The sequence below is a fragment of the Mytilus galloprovincialis genome, chromosome 6, assembly GCF_965363235.1.
Source record: "Mytilus galloprovincialis chromosome 6, xbMytGall1.hap1.1, whole genome shotgun sequence".
NCBI classification, from domain to species: Eukaryota; Metazoa; Mollusca; class Bivalvia; order Mytilida; family Mytilidae; genus Mytilus; species Mytilus galloprovincialis.
Genome location: NC_134843.1, coordinates 27,975,406 through 27,995,922, shown reverse-complemented (window position 1 = coordinate 27,995,922; position 20,517 = coordinate 27,975,406). Strand labels below are relative to the sequence as shown.

General features: G+C 35.7%; 1 protein-coding gene across 1 annotated transcript in view; it reads left to right on the top strand.

Moving 5' to 3' along the window:
• Nucleotides 1-977: 977 nt before the first annotated feature.
• LOC143078555 (nephrin-like) overlaps nt 978-20,517 on the top strand; it is a 112,215-nt gene continuing 92,675 nt past the window's right edge. Inside the window, exon 1 of the mRNA XM_076253416.1 lies at nt 978-1,215. Within this exon, the coding sequence (XP_076109531.1) occupies nt 1,125-1,215 (91 nt within the window). The 5' untranslated portion in view covers nt 978-1,124. The remainder of the gene's footprint in view (nt 1,216-20,517) is intronic.

Sequence of the window (20,517 nt, the reverse complement as noted above, 5' to 3'; positions counted from 1 at the left end):
CATGCCGTAGCCTAGACTTTATTTTTTATGGTCTATATTCTTTAAAATACATCTTTTTGACAACAAATTTCAGTAAATATGATGCCACACTATAATAATCTAAAAACGTGTCTGGAAAAATAATGAAAATCAGTTAAATATCTGGAGAATGGGGCGACAGAGGACGATCGACCTCGAAATTTTCCGGTACTAAGTGGCAAGTTTTGGAGTATTACACAAAATCTTGTATTAATTTTGTACTAACGGCCTAATAATTTAAAGAATTATATATCAGAAAATCATTTCTTAAGCGGCACCCTCATCCAATGGGTGGAAATGCTTTAAGTTGAATGAATTTTTAACTTGTTTACTTTTTTTTTCTATTTCTCTCCGTTTCGTTAGTACCCAATTTCCGGTGGCGATGATACACGGTGGTATCACGAACCCTAGAACGATTTGAGTCGCTCATGCAGTTATCAAATTCATTCTAAATGTTCACAATCGTGAAAACGCGGTATTTGTAACATATCAATTATCAACTGTGATACAATTATTTGATAACGGTATGCAAGTCATGCTGTGAAGTAACATTTAGCTCTTAAATTTATGTAAAATTTGTCTGTCACTAATGCTCACACTCAGTCTCATGATATCCATAGAGTCAATACGGAAAAAAATCTCGAGAGTATTTCCCAAAACTTCCAAAATTTTGATGAAACCATAGAAAAACTTGTTTTAACAATTATTAAACTTGCAATAATAATTGCATGTTGTTAAAAATGTTGAAACTAAGTCTCTTAGTTGAAACATAAATCAATCATTTATTTATTTTAGTTCAAAAATATCATAAACTGGTTATACTTTCATTTTATTTAACCGGATCAAACTACTGTGTCTTTATAAAACATATAGCGTGTCTAATTTATATTATTAAAGGTATTGTTAGGACCAACGTTTTACTTGCGCTTCCTGGATCGACAATGGAATTGAAATGCATGTACACAGCAAATGCAGGATTAGCGCAAAGGCTCCTATGGCTAAAAGGTTCAACAATTTTGTCAGAAAACACACTTTTAGGAAATACAGATGTCAAAGAGAGATTAAAAATTACTGGCGATCACAGTATAGGAGAATACCACTTGAATATGTCAGACATTAGACAGAGTGATCAAGCAACATATGTGTGTTCAATTTCAAAAACTACAAAAGTACATTCACAGCAACTTATAGTTATTGGTGAGTATCGAAAGTGTAACACTAATATAGTTATTCATGTTATAACTTCACTTTTTGGCTTTAAGGTGTAATATCACCAATAAGTTTCCCCTTTTAAAAACCTGGTCGTGCATTTTCATTGTTATTCAACGCAAAATAATTATTTAAGATACTTGGGACGATCCCATTTCAAATAGGATTTCTTTTGTTTTACTTATTGTACCTCGAACTTATTAACCCGGTGTAGGTCTTTAAGTTGCAGGTTCAATTTACTAAAAGTTAATCGTGCATGACTAATTAGACACGTCCTCTTAAATTCAAGGGGTCCATAATAGGAAAGGAAAAAAAAATACCATCAAAGTGCCTTTGGTTGATTTTAAAATATACTCGGTCAATAATCAGACGGTATTTGAGTGGAAACACAAACCTGTCCGAAACAGGGAAAGGCTGGCTGCAATAGGAATTTATTTACAAAATTGGTCCATATTTCATTAAATTTTAGTGGGCTGTATTGATCGTAAATTCATGTCGTTTTGTTTTTGGCGTGCGTCTTCCGTGGAGAAAAAAAAGAGGGGGGGGGGGGGCTAATAGCTTTTCTTGCGGTTTTGATCATGTTTCAACTTTATTCTAGTACAGCATACGTTTTACCTCTAGCTGAGTTTTTTGAAGATCCAGGTGACCTTTGTTGTTTTTTTTTTAGAAATTTCAATCGTAGATCGTATTTCCCCCTCAACGATTTATTCAGCTGGTTCTTTAACGTATAGATAGCGTGAAACTCTCACTACACCGGGCATCGAATATACGACATTTTTATTTCGACCAAACGAGGCTACATATTTTTTACATCCGAACAGCTAAACGGCCGCACCCAATTTTAGCAAAGATATACTGTCGGAAGGGAGAAATCCAGAGATGTCAATATTTCTATACCCAATCAATCCTTTGGTTTTGAAAACGCATATACAATTGTACATCAATACGACAGCAACCCAACGACACGCATCAATCAAAACATTCAACGTACAGACTTTTGTAATAGCAAGAAGAATTTACATGCTATACAGAACAAAAAAGCCCAAAACCGCAACATGACTAAATAATACGGAGTCTAGTTTTTAGACAAGTGTTTGGTTGAAAAGTTTTACATGCCCCTTTTTAATTGCGATCGGTGGAAATTATAGAAGGTGTAATATAAATCCGTAGAAGAAAAACACTTCACTGTATAGTAACGGTAAAATAAATAATGATTATGGATGACGTCCAGTGGCAAATTAAATGAATTTTCAGGACAAAAACATGGAATGGAAATATAATATGAAAATTAACCCTGCTTTGTACTAGACCGACATACTGAGACGGAATTTTTAACGTAAAAGTTCACAAACTATCAGTTCGGAGGGAAATAAGTCACCCATCGTTTGACCCGGTCGGGATTCGGACCAAAGTCCTCCCGTTCTCGATGCAAACGAGACCAACCAGGAGAGCAGTCGCAAAGAATATCACACCAAAACCTCCAGCATAATAAACAATACAGTTTCAGCGAATTCTCATGGTTACTAATGCGAGCTAAAAGTGTTTAACTTAAATTAGATGCGTTAAATGATAGCGGAAACTACACGTAAATAATGATGGCCCACATCAGAGTAGATTTAGGGGATCATCTCTCTCTGCAAATTAAAAACTCTTGCTTTAATTTTTTAAGGGGTCCCACTGTGGCGAGCTGTTGCAAGGCTAAATGTCGTGCATTTTACCACAAGACTGAAAAATTATATTTCTTTTAAATACTTCTTTACTATGGTTCTTTAATATCTACCGTTTTATTATTATTTATAATATATGATTATGTCAGGCGATTATGAAACTAAGAATGATAAAAGGGTTTTTTCAACGTGTTTATCCTTCATCTATAGCCGTGAAAAGGGAATGACGGACGACGTAAATAAAAGTGTTTGTTCTCATATAATACTTTGTAATTTAATTGAAGAATTAAGAAAATTTCTCATCTATACACGTTTTGATCGAGCCACTCAAACCTACATATCTTGCTGCTAAAGTTGTTACATTTAGGGTGTTCAATACAATTGTATGCATTGAAGTTTACAGGCGTAGTTTTTTATTTTAAAATATTAAAATGATATTTATACATTAATTGGACTGAACAGACAACACTAATTATTTCGCATTTGCATGTAACGTAGTTTAGGAAAATTACAGAATCAACATAGGCGGATCCAGGGGGCCTGGGGCCAGGTCCCCTCTTTCACGGGAAAAAATTGGTTGATTATATAGGGAATCACTGAAGCATGAATGGATCGGGCCCCCTTAAGGTCAGTCAGCGGCTACCCCCTCCCCCCCTTTATGAAAAGTTCTGGATCCGCCACTGATCAAAATACCTGAATATTGTGCAGGACCTTATGCATCTAGGTCTGTTCGATTAGAAGACGAGAAACTAGCTGTTTAATAACTTATTGTTGGGAGACTTTACTTACTGTTTTCATTTGGTCTGGTCATTACGAATCTGTTTCATGATTACTGACAAATTGAAAACATTAAATATATATAACAAGACATTTTTGTACAAAACATTCATTGGTCAGTTGTTCCTGGTTCGATTCCCGTCTGGGATGAAAATTTCAGCAACTGAATTTTCGGCTCTCCCGTGACACCATTTGCGAGTATGGTCTCGAAGAAACGATGATAGTCCGTTGGAAGGGGACGATAAATGACTGACCCGTGTTACATTAAGAGAGAGTCATATCTCTTGTACGTTAAAAAGAAAAAGAGCAGGCTAATGCCGCTACAAGGCAGCACTCGCACCTGCAAAGTGGAAAGGGATTAATATAAGTTGCAAAACTTGTTTCCCAATCCACTATAAATAAATATGTTTAAACTAATGAGGTCTGTATAGGGTTTTGATTTGTTCATTTATAAAATGAAAAATAGTAATTTAGAAAAGTTGGAATTCAAAAATATAAATTTACCCCTTATTTTTACTAGTGTGGACCTAGCCGTCGATAGCAGCCGGCGTTAATATTCATGAGGCCAGCCTTCAATAATATTCATGAGCCGGCAATAATATTCATGAGATGACTTGCGTTCGAAGAAGTGTTGTTAGAAACTATGAACGATAACTCTGTTTATATGTGATATTACTTCAAACAGGCATGTCAATGGGTGTCTTCTTCGAGGTCCGCGTTTACTAAATTAACTTTTGGTCTTCTTCAAGGACTTCTAGGTCTGCGTCTTTAAATAACATTGTAAATGTAATAAAAACAATGCAAATGCTTCCATAAATATAAAACAAAGTAATGGTCTTTTAACATTCTGTGATAAGAGAAATATTGTAAACTGAAGCAATAACAAGTTGAAATAAATATAATTAAATATAGAAATTTAATGGGACATTACAACAACCAAATAAAGTAAAGAACAGTTCTTATTAAAATTTTGTGATGATTGAATTAATGTAAGCTACAATAAATAAAAAAAATGATTGAATACTAGTATAGAAATTTAGGAATTACAGAGAATTGCTGGTCATATGGGCATTCCATAATTTGTTCGTTGTTCGTTGTCTACAAATATAGTCCAATCATGAAACTAAAACATACAATACAGACAGTATTTTCTATTTAAACAGATCAGAAAAAATAGAAACATAGTTAATTGCAGAAATAAAAACAACAGAAAAATAAAAACTGTCAAGTACTATTTCAATGACATATAATTCTTCAAAATTACGGAGACCAATCTCAGTCATTAATCTTAACATTAACAATTTATATCATTGCCTTTAAAATGGCCCATAGCACTTATGCCCTAAACCCGTACGAGTTAGTCAGGAAAGGATAAAGGGGGGGGGGGGGGGGTACCCTGGTATATCACAAATTCGAAAATGAACTATTGCCGGCTGGCCAAACGAAGAGATTCTCCATGTGGGCAATAATACCAGAGGAAGAGGTACTTATTGCTTTTAAAATGGCTCTTAGCACTTGTACCCTAGACCCGTACGAGTTTGTCAGTAGAGGGTTTAAAGGGGGGATATGGTATTCCGGTTTACAACGAATTCGAACTGAACTATTGCCGGCTGGCCAAACTAAGAGATTCTCCACATCGACCATCATACCAGAGGTAGAGGTTGGTATTGCCTATAAAATGGCCCAGAGCATTAATGCCCTAGACCCGTACGAGTTAGTCTGGAAAGGATAAGGGGGGTACCCTGGTATATCACAAATTCGAAAATGAACTATTGCCGGCTGGCCAAACGAAGAGATTCTCCACGTGGGCAATGATACCAGAGGAAGAGGTACTTATTGCCTTTAAAATGGCCCATAGCACTTGTACCCTAGACCCGTACGAGTTTGTCAGTAGAGGGTTAAAAGGGGGGATATGGTATTCCGGTTTACAACGAATTCGAACTGAACTATTGCCGGCTGGTCAAACTAAGAAATTCTCCACATCAACCATCATACCAGAGGTAGAGGTTGGTATTGCCTATATAATGGCTCATAGCACTTATGCCCTAGACCCGTATGAGTTAGTCAGAAAAGGATAAGGGGGGTACCTTGGTATATCACAAATTCTAAAATGAACTATTGCCGGCTGGCCAAACGAAGAGATTCTCTACGTGGGCAATGATACCAGAGGAAGATGTACTTATTGCCTTTAAAATGGCCCATAGCACTTGTACCCTAGACCCGTACGAGTTTGTCAGTAGAGGGTTAAAAGGGGGGATATGGTATTCCGGTTTACAACGAATTCGAACTGAACTATTGCCGGCTGGCCAAACTAAGAGATTCTCCACATCGACCATCATACCAGAGGTATAGGTTGGTATGGCCTATAAAATGGCCCATAGCACTTATGCCCTAGACCCGTACGAGTAAGTCTTGAAAGGATAAGGGGGGTACCCTGGTATATCACAAATTCTAAAATGAACTATTGCCGGCTGGCCAAACGAAGAGATTCTCCACGTGGGCAATGATACCAGAGGAAGAGGTACTTATTGCCTTTAAAATGGCCCATAGCACTTGTACCCTAGACCCGTACGAGTTTGTCAGTAGAGGGTTAAAAGGGGGGATATGGTATTCCGGTTTACAACGAATTCGAACTGAACTATTGCCGGCTGGCCATACTAAGAGATTCTCCACATCGACCATCATACCAGAGGTAGAGGTTGGTATTGCCTATAAAATGATTCAGAGCACTTATGCCCTAGACCCGTACGAGTTAGTCAGGAAAGGATAAGGGGGGTACCCTGGTATATCACAAATTCGAAAATGAACTATTGCCGGCTGGCCAAACGAAGAGATTCTCCACGTGGGCAATGATACCAGAGGAAGAGGTACTTATTGCCTTTAAAATGGCCCATAACACTTGTACCCTAGACCCGTACGAGTTTGTCAGTAGAAGGTTAAAAGGGGGGATATTGTATTCTGGTTTACAACGAATTTGAACTGAACTATTGCCGGCTGGCCAAACGAAGAGATTCTCCACATCGACCATCATACCAGAGGTAGAGGTTGGTATTGCCTATAAAATGGCCCAGAGCATTTATGCCCTAGACCCGTACGAGTTAGTCTGGAAAGGATAAGGGGGTACCGTGATATATCACAAATTCTAAAATGAACTATTGCCGGCTGGCCAAACGAAGAAATTCTCCACGTGGGCAATGGTACCAGAGGAAGAGGTACTTATTGCCTTTAAAATGGCCCATAGCACTTGTACCCTAGACCCGTACGAGTTTGTCAGTAGAAGGCTAAAAGGGGGATATGGTATTCCGGTTTACAACGAATTCGAACTGAACTATTGCCGGCTGGCCAAACTAAGAGTTTCTACACATCGACCATCATACCAGAGGTAGAGGTTGGTATTGCCTATAAAATGGCCCAGAGCACTTTTGCCCTAGATCCGTACGAGTTAGTCTGGAAAGGATAAGGGGGGTACCCTGGTATATCACAAATTCTAAAATGAACTATTGCCGGCTGGCCAAACAAAGAGATTCTCCACGTGGGCAATGATACCAGAGGAAGAAGTACTTATTGCCTTTAAAATAGCCCATAGCACTTGTACCCTAGACCCGTACGAGTTTGTCAGTAGAGGGTTAAAAGGGGGGATATGGTATTTCGGTTTACAACGAATTCGAACTGAACTATTGCCGGCTGGCCAAACTAAGAGATTCTCCACATCAACCATCATACCAGAGGTAGAGGTTGGTATTGCCTATAAAATGGCCGATAGCCCTTATGCCCCAGACCCGTACGAGTTAGTCAGGAAAGGATAAGGGGGGTACCCTGGTATATCACAAATTCGAAAATGAACTATTGCCGTCTGACCAAACGAAGAGATTCTCCACGTGGGCAATGATACCACAGGAAGAGGTACTTATTGCCTTTAAAATAGCCTATAGCACTTGTACCCTAGACCCGTACGAGTTTGTCAGTAGAGGGTTAAAAGGGGGATATGGTATTCCGGTTTACAACGAATTCGAACTGAACTATTGCCGGCTGGCCAAACTAAGAGATTCTCCACATCAACCATCATACCAGAGGTAGAGGTTGGTATTGCCTATAAAATGGCTCAGAGCACTTATGCCCTAGACCCGTACGAGTTAGTCAGGAAAGGATAAGGGGGGTACCCTGGTATATCACAAATTCGAAAATGAACTATTGCCGGCTGGCCAAACGAAGAGATTCTCCACGTGGGCAATGATACCAGAGGAAAAGGTACTTATTGCCTTTAAAATGGCCCATAGCACTTGTACCCTAGACCTGTACGAGTTTGTCAGTAGAAGGTTAAAAGGGGGATATGGTATTCTGGTTTACAACGAATTCGAACTGAACTATTGCCGGCTGGCCAAACTAAGAGATTCTCCACATTGACCATCATACCAGAGGTAGAGGTTGGTATTGCCTATAAAATGGCCTAGAGCACTTATGCCCTAGACCCGTACGAGTTAGTCTGGAAAGGATAAGGGGGGTACCCTGGTATATCACAAATTCTAAAATGAACTATTGCCGGCTGACCAAACTAAGATATTCTCCACATCGACCATCATACCAGACTTAGAGGTTGGTATTGCCTATAAAATGGCTCAGAGCACTTATGCCCTAGACCCGTACGAGTTAGTCTGGAAAGGATAAGGTGGGTACCCTGGTATATCACAAATTCTAAAATGAACTATTGCCGGCTGGTCAAACGAAGAGATTCTCCACGTTGGCAATGATACCAGAGGAAGAGGTACTTATTGCCTTTTAAATGGCCCAGAGCACTTGTACCCTAGACCCGTACGAGTTTGTCAGTAGAGGGTTAAAAGGGGGGATATGGTATTCCGGTTTACAACGAATTCGAACTGAACTATTGCCGGCTGGCCAAACTAAGAGATTCTCCACATCAACCATCATACCAGAGGTAGAGGTTGGTATTGCCTATAAAATGGCCTATAGCACTTATGCCCTAGACCCGTACGAGTTAGTCAGGAAAGGATAAGGGGGTACCCTGGTATATCACAAATTCGAAAATGAACTATTGCCGGCTGGCCAAACGAAGAGATTCTCCACGTGGGCAATGATACCAGAGGAAGAGGTACTTATTGCCTTTAAAATGGCCCATAGCACTTGTACCCTAGACCCGTACGAGTTTGTCAGTAGAGGGTTAAAAGGGGGGATATGGTATTCCGGTTTACAACGAATTCGAACTGAACTATTGCCGGCTGGCCAAACTAAGAGATTCTCCACATCAAACATCATACCAGAGGTAGATGTTGGTATTGCCTATAAAATGGCTCAGAGCACTTATGCCCTAGACCCGTACGAGTTAGTCAGGAAAGGATAAGGGGGGTACCCTGGTATATCACAAATTCGAAAATTAACTATTGCCGGCTGGCCAAACGAAGAGATTCTTCACGTGGGCAATGATACCTATCGTGAAGGAAACAAAAGTTCTAAGGTGTATATTTGTATTGCATAAGCCACATTGATGTATAAAGTAACAACAACAAAAGCATGACGTTACAAATGAAAGTTCCTTACCGACGTCCGCAGGACGTCACGCTAAAGTTCGTGGGTTTCTCAACATTCTCCGGGGCCGCAGAAAGTGTCTCAAATATACTGAATAAATTAAATGAATTGTTCTAGAACTGAATGAACCTTTTACAAATAAATGAAATGAATATTTCTTTTTAAAAATTAATGTCTCATATAAATTAAATAACTCAGATTTACTGTCACTTCACTTGAATATAATTGAAAAATGTCACTTTAAACACTCTCTGATTTTCTCTACGGCATCTGTCTTGGCTCTTCGCTGATATCTTTGCGTCTGTGTAGTAATTGAGTCGGATTCACAAATCTCCAAAGGATATAACTTGACAATTAGTCTGTTTAGTTTAGAGTTATATGTTCGGACCGTCGCAGATCGCACAAGGTTATCGTTTCCATAGGTAAGTTCTTCAATTACACCGAGTTTCCATGTCGTACGTGGAGAATTATCATCATATATCTGGACTACATCTCCTAGTTTTACACTTTGATTGTTATTTCCAGACACCCGGTGAAATTCACGTAAGGAGGTCAAATACTCATGTTTCCATCTTGCTAAAAATTGTTCAATAAGACGGAATCTCCTTTTCGCTTGATTATTCATAGTTTCATGATTGGTTGTTAAATCGGCACTATAACAGTCTGTTTCATCTGTATATAACGGATATGGGAAAGATTTAATTTGTCTTCCATACAATAGATGCGACGGGGTAAGCGGCTCTGGATCGGCAATGTCTGACGATATACAGGTAAGCGGTCTATTGTTAAGGTTAGCTTCAATTTCCACCACTAATGTCTGTAACAGAGGTAAATCTATACATGCGCGTCCAAGAATCTTTTTTAGACAATTTTTAGTTAGTCCAACCAGTCTTTCCCAAAATCCGCCGTACCATGGGGCACGTTTTGGTATGAATTTCCATGTGGTTCCAAATTGGCACAATTTGTCATGTAAAGATTTAGAGTCCGTTAACTTTCGTATTTCCTCCGCGGCGGCAACAAATGTTGTAGCATTGTCCGATATCATAACTCTTGGTATCTATTTTCCGCTTATGAATCTACGAAAAGCTAGCATGAACGATTTTTCAGTCATATCTGGAATTATTTCAAGATGAATAGCTCGAGTATTGGCACATGTAAACAAACATATATACACTTTTCGAAGTAGTCCATCGTCTTCTTTGATGTTAAGCGCGCCGCTGAAATCGACGCCTGATATAGTAAATGGTTCTTCGGACGATAATCTATCTTTTGGTAGAGGTGGAGGATCTGGTGCTTTGTATGCAACTCCTGTTACTTTTCGACAACTTACGCATTTTCGAATTACGCATCCAACTTCTTGTCGTGCTGAAGGTATCCAATATTTTTGCCTCAAATAAGTTACGGTAGCTCCTATGCCGGAATGTAAATTTTCAATGTGAATATCATTTATAAGTAGTTTTGTTAATCTATGCTTTGTTGGTATTAAATACGGGAATTTTGCATTCTCTGGAAGTGGTGCGTTATTAATGCGTCCACCACATCGTATTAATCCGTCTTTGTCCAGATACAAACGTAATTGACGTATCAAACTATGCGTTGACTTTGAACATAAGCTTTCAAAAACATCACTGTATCTTTCGTGTTGCACAGCTTCAATTAACTTCATTGTTGCATTATGTATATCATTTGGTGTTAGATATGTTGTGGTCAGTCTTCTAGTATTAGGAGCTGTATTACGGCAGTTATCTATGAATTTCTGTACGTAACCTACGATACGCGCGGTTTTGTTGAATGAATTGTATCTATCAACGTTGATTATGTTCAATACGTTGTTCTTCGTCCGTATAATGTTATCTTGCGTTTCTTGGTTCTCATAGTCCTTACAAGTTGTGGTCATCACTTTATTGTCGATTTGAAATTCATTCGGCCATTGTTTCTCGTCTGTTAACCAGTCCGGACCATGCATCCATAGTTTGTTATTCTTCAATTGTTCATACGATAAACCACGTGATAATAAATCAGCAGGGTTGTGTTCTGTAGGGCAATATTTCCAGCTATGTTCACATGTGAGCTCTTTGATTTCGATAACGTTCCGTAAACTTGACATTATATGTGACGTTAACCGTCCTCCGACTAATGCTGCCATAAGTTCAAGTTGTGGTATAGTTAACTTTTTCAAAGGTGCCACTCTATTTTTAGCCATGACAAAGTATAACTCTTCCCCTTTTACTAAGTACGCACAAGCGCCGTACGCTACTGCGCTTGCATCGGTAAATACATGTAAGGTAGGTTCATCGGCAGTGTCCATATTTTCAAAGTAACGTCTCGAAAATTCAATCTCGGTGCATTTTTTCAAGTCTTGATCGATAGAATGCCACTGCGGTCTAATTTCATCAGGTATTTGTTCGTCCCAACCTAGTGTCTGTGTCCATAAATCCTGCAATAGTATCTTGCTACGCACTGTAACTGGGCTAATAATTCCAAGTGGGTCGTAGATTTTTGACGATCTTCTTAGTATTTCTCGTTTCGTAATTTGATAATCTGGTAGCATAGACAATGGTTTGAATCCAAAACTAACAAGGTCATCTTTAGTGTTCCATCTTAATCCTAAAACTTTAATACAGTTATCTCCATCGTTAACGTTTTGAGATGTAGCTAAATCGTTAAGTGCTGTACTATTCGATGCCCATGAGCGTAAGTTGAATCCACCTTTGGTCATCACTCTTCATAAAACTTCAATAGTTCAGTTGTGTCGTCGAAGCCTGCAATTATGTTGTCTACGTATAATCCATCTATGAGTGTTTCAGATGTATGACTAGACTGTTCACGTAAATGCTTTAATAAGGTAGCATTCAATATAAAAGGTGAACACGTTGCGCCGAATAGGATAGCTTTAAAGCGGTAAGTAATCAACTTTGATGTAGGGTCTGTTGAGTCCTTTAGCCAGAAAAATCTCGTCATATCTCTATCTTTCTCGTCTAGCGTGATTTGAAGAAACGCCTTCTCTATATCCGTAACAACAGCATATGTATTCTCTCTAAAACGCATCAAAAGTGTTGATATGTCGTTTAAGATCGGGGGTTCTTTGCGCAAACAATCATTCAGACTGGGCGTGTCTTGTGATCGACGACAGCTACAGTCATAAACAATACGGATGGGTGTCGTCGCGGAATCTTTCTTGACTGAATGGTGAGGAATATAATGCGCATGTTCTGTGCTTGTTGTTCGGTTGTCTATGCGTTCAATAAATCCTCTCTTTTCCTGGTCGTTTATAATCTCACCATATTTTCTAAGTAAAAACGGATCGTTGCTGAGTCTTCGTACTACATTTTCTGTTCTTCGTCTAGCTATGTCGATGTTGGACGGAAGTGGTTTATGTTCGTCTTTCCACGGAAGTTTTGCTGTGTATTTACAAGTATTGGCATCGTACGATATATTTGTAGATATGAAGTTTTCCAAATATTCTGCGTTTGATTTCTCCTTATTCTGAGGCGTTATTCCTAATGACTCGATTTTCCAGAAGTTTTCTAAATCATATTCCTCTTCATTGTGTCTAATTAAAATGTTCATCATTGAAGTAGTTCCTTCTGTTGATTTCTGTGTCGGGCCGGATAGCAAATACCCTATTCTTGACTTGACTGCAGTTGGACCGTTGCCTCGTATTATCTTATCTTCAATGAAATCCCAATAATGGTCAGCACCTATCAATAAATTCACGGAGAAAACGTCATGTCCTGAAAACGGGTGTGCCAGTTTTAATCCGCGCAAGTATGGTAAGTTAGTTGTCTCGGTAGTATGTATCCGTATCGGTGAAGCTATTTCAGGAACAATGAGTATATTCAGCTGTATGCGGCTTCCGTCTTCCGTGAGTACAAATATGTCAGCGGTTTTCAAATGGCGTACTGATCCGTTACCTCCTCCAAATCCAGAAATTGATATGGCTTCTGTTCCGTTTTGTTTTCACTAGTAACCCGAATTTAACTTGATCGGACAAAAACGCATTAACGCTGTTTAAATGAGATTAATCGTCATTTGATAAAGATTGACAAAAATTAAAAATCATTTTTAATTTATTTCAATGCATATCAAATCATTTTAATGCCAGTCAAATAGATTCGCTTGCAGTCGTTCAATTTAATTCAAGTTGGCGGTAAGTTACGTCAAATAAATAGGCCACGCCCCCATTAAACTATTTCAAACTGGTGTTAATTCGTTTTAAACGTGTTGAGACCCGAGCTTTTAACAGGTGAATCAGTCAAGCAAAACAACATCGATGTATCTTTCGTTTATTTATTTCAAACTGTATCGACTTATATATATAAATGCGTGTATTTTATTAAAGATCATTAAAGTCATATACTTCACAATTTAAACAAATGAATGATCAATACACGTAACAAATAAGGAATTTAAATAAAACAATAAAATATTGATGCACGGTTTAAAAAATTCAAAACTTGTGAATCTGTTAAAAATAAAATAGTTAGATGTTTAACATATTTTTAATTTGCCCAAATGCAGTAGATCTTTATCTCACATATTCGTTTCAAAACTTGCTGAGTGCTATGAAAATTTGTGACATGTAAGTAATGTATGGTCCATTGCAATGACTTACGAAACTTTAGGTATTCCTGTATATTTCCGTTTCTCTTTTTCTGTCCTACAATAGTGTACTCGTAAATTAAATATAGACACGGAAATTAAAGTAACTTTCAAAAATTATTTATTTTTCACATAGTTTAAATCGATGTATCTTATATTTTCGGTCAACAACAAATATTCCCTAGCTGTATATTGATATATGAAATTGCTTGCAATAAAAACAATGTTGTGTTAAATAATAAAATGAATGAATATAATGTTGACATTTGTTGAATTTAATAAACAGTTAAGTCTTGCACAACATTGTAAATGAAGGAACAACTCAATAAACTTTTTAAACTGTGTCAAATTGTAATATCGGTCACTGACGCGAAACGGGCGTTAATTGTGGAAAAGCAGCACAATTAGAAAATTGTGAATTGTGGTTCCGATTCTGTAAAGGGATTATTGTGCTGTCATGCACCGTGACGTACAAAAAGTCTTGTTATAAATGAACATATATTCTGTTTATATGAGATCAATTTTAGTCTGTGATAACGATGGGTTGGTTGATTTACGTTTTACGACATTGACTTGCTCTAAGTCGATATTCTCTTGCGTCTAATGCATTTAAAAAAAAAACGTATATTTACGTTTAGGGCATATAATATAAGTCTACCTACCAAATTAAAATCAACATAAACATTATTAAAATAAACAAGAATGGAAAAGAAACAATTATGCATTGTTGCTCTGATGTAATTTTCATTGACTATATTTTAGCGGTAATGTCTAAATAAAAACCTAATTGTCGTATACATAAAAAATTTCATCTAGGTGCTTTCGTTGAAGTTAGCGTTACATATCAAAATTGGTCGGAACGTTTGCAAACTTTCAATCCAGGTGTTCTCATCGCGGTCCGTGTTCATGTTTCAATTCAATACACAATATTTCATCTAGGTGCATTCGTTGAAGTTCGCGTTACATAGTAAAATGAATTTCATTGGTCGGCACATTTGCAAACTTTCAATCCAGGTGTTCTCATTGAGGTCCGCGTTCGTGTTTCAGTTCAATACACAATATGAAGTCCATTATGGTAAAAAAAAAAGAATTTTAAACTCTACGATGTCGGAGTAAATAAATAGAATTTAGAAAATAAAACACTTTTACGATTCTTCCAACACAATAAACTTCCAACACAATAAAGATGCTATCTTTTTCGCCGATGAATAATTATTACTATAATATAAGAACTAGGATTTGTATACTATTCAATCTGGGAACAGTATACCTAACAATATATATGTTCTTGAATTGATTTATTCCTCGAGAAAATAAATTTGATTTATTCACTTAAATCAATAATTGATCAACTCTAACTTTGAAAAAGTTACATTAATATATCTTTTCGCATGCTTTAATTTAAGGTAATTAAATCCAAAAAACTAAATAAAATTAATTGTATTATTTAATTTAGATTCTTTATTGCTTATAAAACCAAGTTAACGGTAAAAAGAAAGATAATTTTACATATAATATTAACATACAGATTTTTCGTATAACAAGTTTGCACAAAACGAACAACAAGAATGAGAGATTGTTGATCAGCCTGGAGAACATACTTTTATGTATATATAATTCAAATTAATTTACACAAATTTTTCATTACACAATAATTTTTTGAAATAAATAAAGTGCCCAATTTCGAAACATTTACTCGGCTAACATAGTTAGGTTTAAGAAAAGGTCTTCTACTTTCTGTTAGAGCTGTGCAGTTTAGAATATAGTGATATACATCAACCTATCTCTTGAGAGTTACAAAGTACACAGTACCTTTCCTGTCTCATGATTCTACGCCATCTACCGGTTTCTATAGCTAACCAATGATTTCCAGTTCTAAACGTTATCTTATCTTTATAACGTAATAAGTCTAAATATTCTTCAAATTCAAAGTTTTCTTTAAACAGTTTTTAACATAATACTTTTGGAGAATATTCATTTCTGATTTCCAAGTCTGCTGAAATTGGTAAAAAAAATTCTCTGTTTAATGCTCAATTTTTACCCTTTTGGATTAAAATTATAGTTAATCTGATTCAACCAAATATTTTAAAATCCATATTTATTTAAGATATTTTGTATACAAATCAACCAATCGAAAGTAAATCCACCATCTACGCTGAGTTTATAAATATATCTATATAATTTACTATCGGAACTGTTTACAATGTTAGACCAAAAAGATACCATACGGTGTTCCACAAATACTGACGTATGATAAGCGCATAGCTCTCCATAAACCATAAAGCTTGGGGTTGATTTTTTCAAGTTTAAGAAAAGTTTACAAAACTTGAAATGCACCTTCTATTGCATCAATAAAACTAAATCTCCAAATTTCACAGCCATATAGCAATACAGGCCTTACAATCTTATCAAAAAGATCGTACTGACATTAATTACTAGTAGATTAACTAAAATAATTGATTTTGTATTTTTATTAATCAATCGATAAATTGAAGAACAGAATGGAATAAAAACATAAATAAAGAAAATATTTTTTTACGCCATTATCTTTGACTATCCTACAGGTATACTAGCCAGGAAACTGTACAGTGGCGGATCCGGGTTTTGTTCTGTAGATAAGAACTCCCGTTTGTTTGACGAAAATATTTTTCAATTGGGACATATGGTTTGAACACCCTTTTTTCTGTGACCAGTGGTTGTCGTTGTTGTTTATATTTTTCTATAAGCGTTGTACATCAATTAGGCCGATAGTTTTCTTGTTTGAATTGTTTGAATTCATATTTGTAATTTTGGGAAATTTTATAAATGTTTAAGCGGTTAGGTTTTTGCTCGTTGTTGAAGGCTGTACGGTGATCTAATTCATTGGCAAGTACACCACATCTTCGTATATTTATTCGTTAAATCATGTAGATCTTCATCAAGTCTAAATAAATAAATGATTTTGAAAATGTAATTATTGATAACTATATATACAACTTTTAATTCCAAATAATTATGTTTATCATATACTTAGACTAAATAACATATGATTTTTACTATATGATAATAGCATTAAATCAACGTAAATTCCATATTTTTCGAATTGGTGCTTAGCGGGCTGATATGAAAAGTTTATCACATGCTTCGATTGTTATAACATGCCTTTCCGTAACGTTATCACATGGCATTCCGGTGATACTCGGCAAATTCCGGAAAATACACCCAAATGCTACGTTTTCAGTGAAAAACATTACGAAATAGTGTACAAAACAATTATTTACTAAGTCTGATACTGAAAAGTATATTGTGTAAATTAATAACAACAACAAAAAAAAAAAAAATAAAAAAACAAACAAATTATTAAATAAATGCATTCTTCATAAGTTTCAAACATAATTTAGAAAGTTACTTTGAAAAGGTTGACTTTTACAAACAGTGTTCATTATGTATATTGTTGGGTTTTTTTTTGGTTTGTCGAGTCGTCCATATTAAAAATGTGTTCTGCTCTGCTGAGGCATATGGTAGAAAGATTTGATATCGAATGTACTAAATTTGGGTCCGACGTCCTTGAACTTTTCAATCTTTGAACTTCTATTTGGGAACCACGTAAAAGGATCAATATATGAATCTGTTATTTTTCTCCAGTGTTGAAGCATATGATAAAAAGATCATAACATGTCATTTTTCATATCGCATGTATTATCAGCCCTCGGTCAATATCAGCCCTCGAGCCATGCAGCTCTTGGGCTGATATTGAACCTAGGGCTGATAATACATGCGATATGAAAAATGCCATGTAATAATCTGATATTATCATAAACTTAGACTAAATAACATATGATTTTAATCGTATGATAATAGCATTAAATTAAAGTATTTTCCATATTTTTCGAATTGGTGCTTAGCGGGCTGATATGAAAAGTTTATCACATGCTTCGATTGTTATCACATGCCTTTCCGTAACGTTATCACATGGCATTCCGGTGATACTCGGCAAATTCCGGAAAATACATCTCAATGCTACGTTTTCAGTGAAAAACATTACAAAGTAGTGTACAAAACAATTATTTGAATACTGGAAAGTATATTGTGTAAAATAATTAAATTTAATTAAAAAAAAAGAATATTAAATAAATGAATTTTTTAAGTTTTTCTGAAACATAATTTAGAAAGTTACTTTAAAAAAGTTGACTTTTCCAAACAATGTTCATTGTGTATATTGTTGAATTATTTTTTTGTCGATTCGTCTATATTAAAATGTGGGTTTTTTTCTGTTGAGGCATATGATGGAAAGATTTCATATTGAATGTATCAAATTTTGGGTCCGACGTCCGTGAACTTTTTACTCTTTCAACTTCTTTTCGGAAACCACGTAGAGGATCAATATGTGAATCTGTTATTTTTCTCTACTGTTGAAGCATATGATAAAAAGATCATAACATGTCATTTTTCATATCGCATGTATTATCATCCCTCGGTCAATATCAGCCCTCGAGCCATGCGGCTCTTGGGCTGTTATTGAACCTAGGTCTGATAATACATGCGATATGAAAAATGCCATGTAATAATCTGATATTATCGAACATAGAATTATTATCAGCGGAGACATATACACACTAAGTCTGAACTGGTTTAAAAAACAGACACATTATTATTGTCACATGTATATGTAATAGTGTGTTTTTATGTAAAAAAAAATCTGTGAATATCTACCACTACTGTTACTGGCTTAAGAGATCAGCTGTTTTCGCGAGCTTTGAATAAACAAATCGAAACCAAAACAAGTACATAAAATGCATATTTTTAATCACAATATTAATATAGAAACACTTAAATTGTAATACATATTTTTATGAATAATTCAATTTTTTTATTAAATCTTTGTCAATCAGGCATGTACAGCAGCATCAAGGGATTGTAAATATACACTTCCTCATATACAATTCCTTGGCAGCATGTATTCTTCTATATTGTGACCTTATTTGAACCAGAGACATACATACATGTATGTCTCTGTTTGAACTAACAGAAAAAGAAGAAGAAGTCTGGAATTATCGCTATCTGTTCGACGGTCTAAATATTACAGTGTGTTATCGATCTAGGTGTTCTCGTTGAGGTCCGCGTTCTAAATCCAAAGCATTTCATTGGTCAGTAGATTTGCAATCTTTCAATCCAAGGTGTTCTCAATGGAGTCCTCGTTCATGTTTCAATAGGATAAACTTTATTGTAAGTTTTCTATCCGAGTTAACAAAGTAGATTTTTTTATCCTAAAAGACGGATTTTTCTACATGTTCTACAATAAATGTGTACAACGAATGAATATTGTTTAATGCATAAATGTCCAGGTCTAGATCGAACTTGCTATGCTTGATCGAAAGTACGAATACAGCATAGAAAAATGACAGATTTATATTAAAACTAGAACGTTCAAGAACAGTTAAAGAGATCATCACATTTTTTTTATTGTTAGTTATTTTGTACAAATATAACTAATGCGAACCCGAAGTTGTGAAATAGCACGTGAAATCGCAACTAAGCGTGAATTCTTTGGAAAAGCGACGGTTCTATGAATACCTATTGTCAATTTCAAGTTCTGTTTCGACATCATTGTAATATATGCCACTGGACGTTAAAATTCAATTCTTAATTTCGTCTTCGTCAAATAGTGCTGTTGGTTTCTTTTTATTATTATTACATACTAGTATACATGAATACACCACAAGTTATTCCTATGTAATGTCATTTACTAAATATTTAGTGCAAAGTAAATTTCAAAAAATGTAACTTTTAACTGTAGTCCGTTTGACATCAATGTATCATAAAAGTACGGAGGCTAGGATTTATAATTCGGCTAGTCTGGATGACTTCGTGCAATACCCCCGCTCCGTATTCATTATAGTATAAACATACATAATTTAAATTTTAGATCCTTTAGTTTGCATATTATATAGATATGATATTAAAATTTCGTATAGCTTAGTTCAACCTGCAACACAATTTATTTGATGTCACCAATGGTAAACATGTAAAATAAAACAATAACTTACTATACCAATATAAACTTTTGTTGTATGGAAATACTAACCGAAATCACTACTAGACTAGGTGTTGACACGCTCAAATTAACAAAATTGTGTTTAAAAAAAAACAATGCACCAAATAGATTTCATAGGATTTAGTTTAACATTTAAACCAGTTCAAGGAATTTATTACTTGACAAGAACAATTAAAATGTAGGACAAATTCGGCTTACAACACGAACTTTGTTCAAAGAATAGTACCAAACATGTGACAAAATGACGGGTATGTAACAGAGGTATTGCAATCACTGAGGGATTGGTGGATAGTTACTGTTTGTTCAGTGACAAGTATCTCACGTGCATATTACAATACCTTATTAAACTAACTTGGGCAGAAGACAAAAGCGAAATTGTGACAAATTTAATTTCCTAGTGTTATTTAGGAAGTCAAACATGTATATGGAAAGCAAATTTTACTATTATTTATTGAACAAGATAAGAAGATCACTATTATTTATTGAACAAAACAAGAAGTTCAAAATCGCTATAAGAAATTAAATCCGGTGAATGTCACTCCTTATTGCTGAATTTGGGTTTGGCTGACCTTAATTTCTATTACGTTTTACAACAATTATTCAAATAAAATATACAATTATTTTACTTTGGGGGGGGGGGGGGGGGGGTCATTGACCCTAAAAAATAAC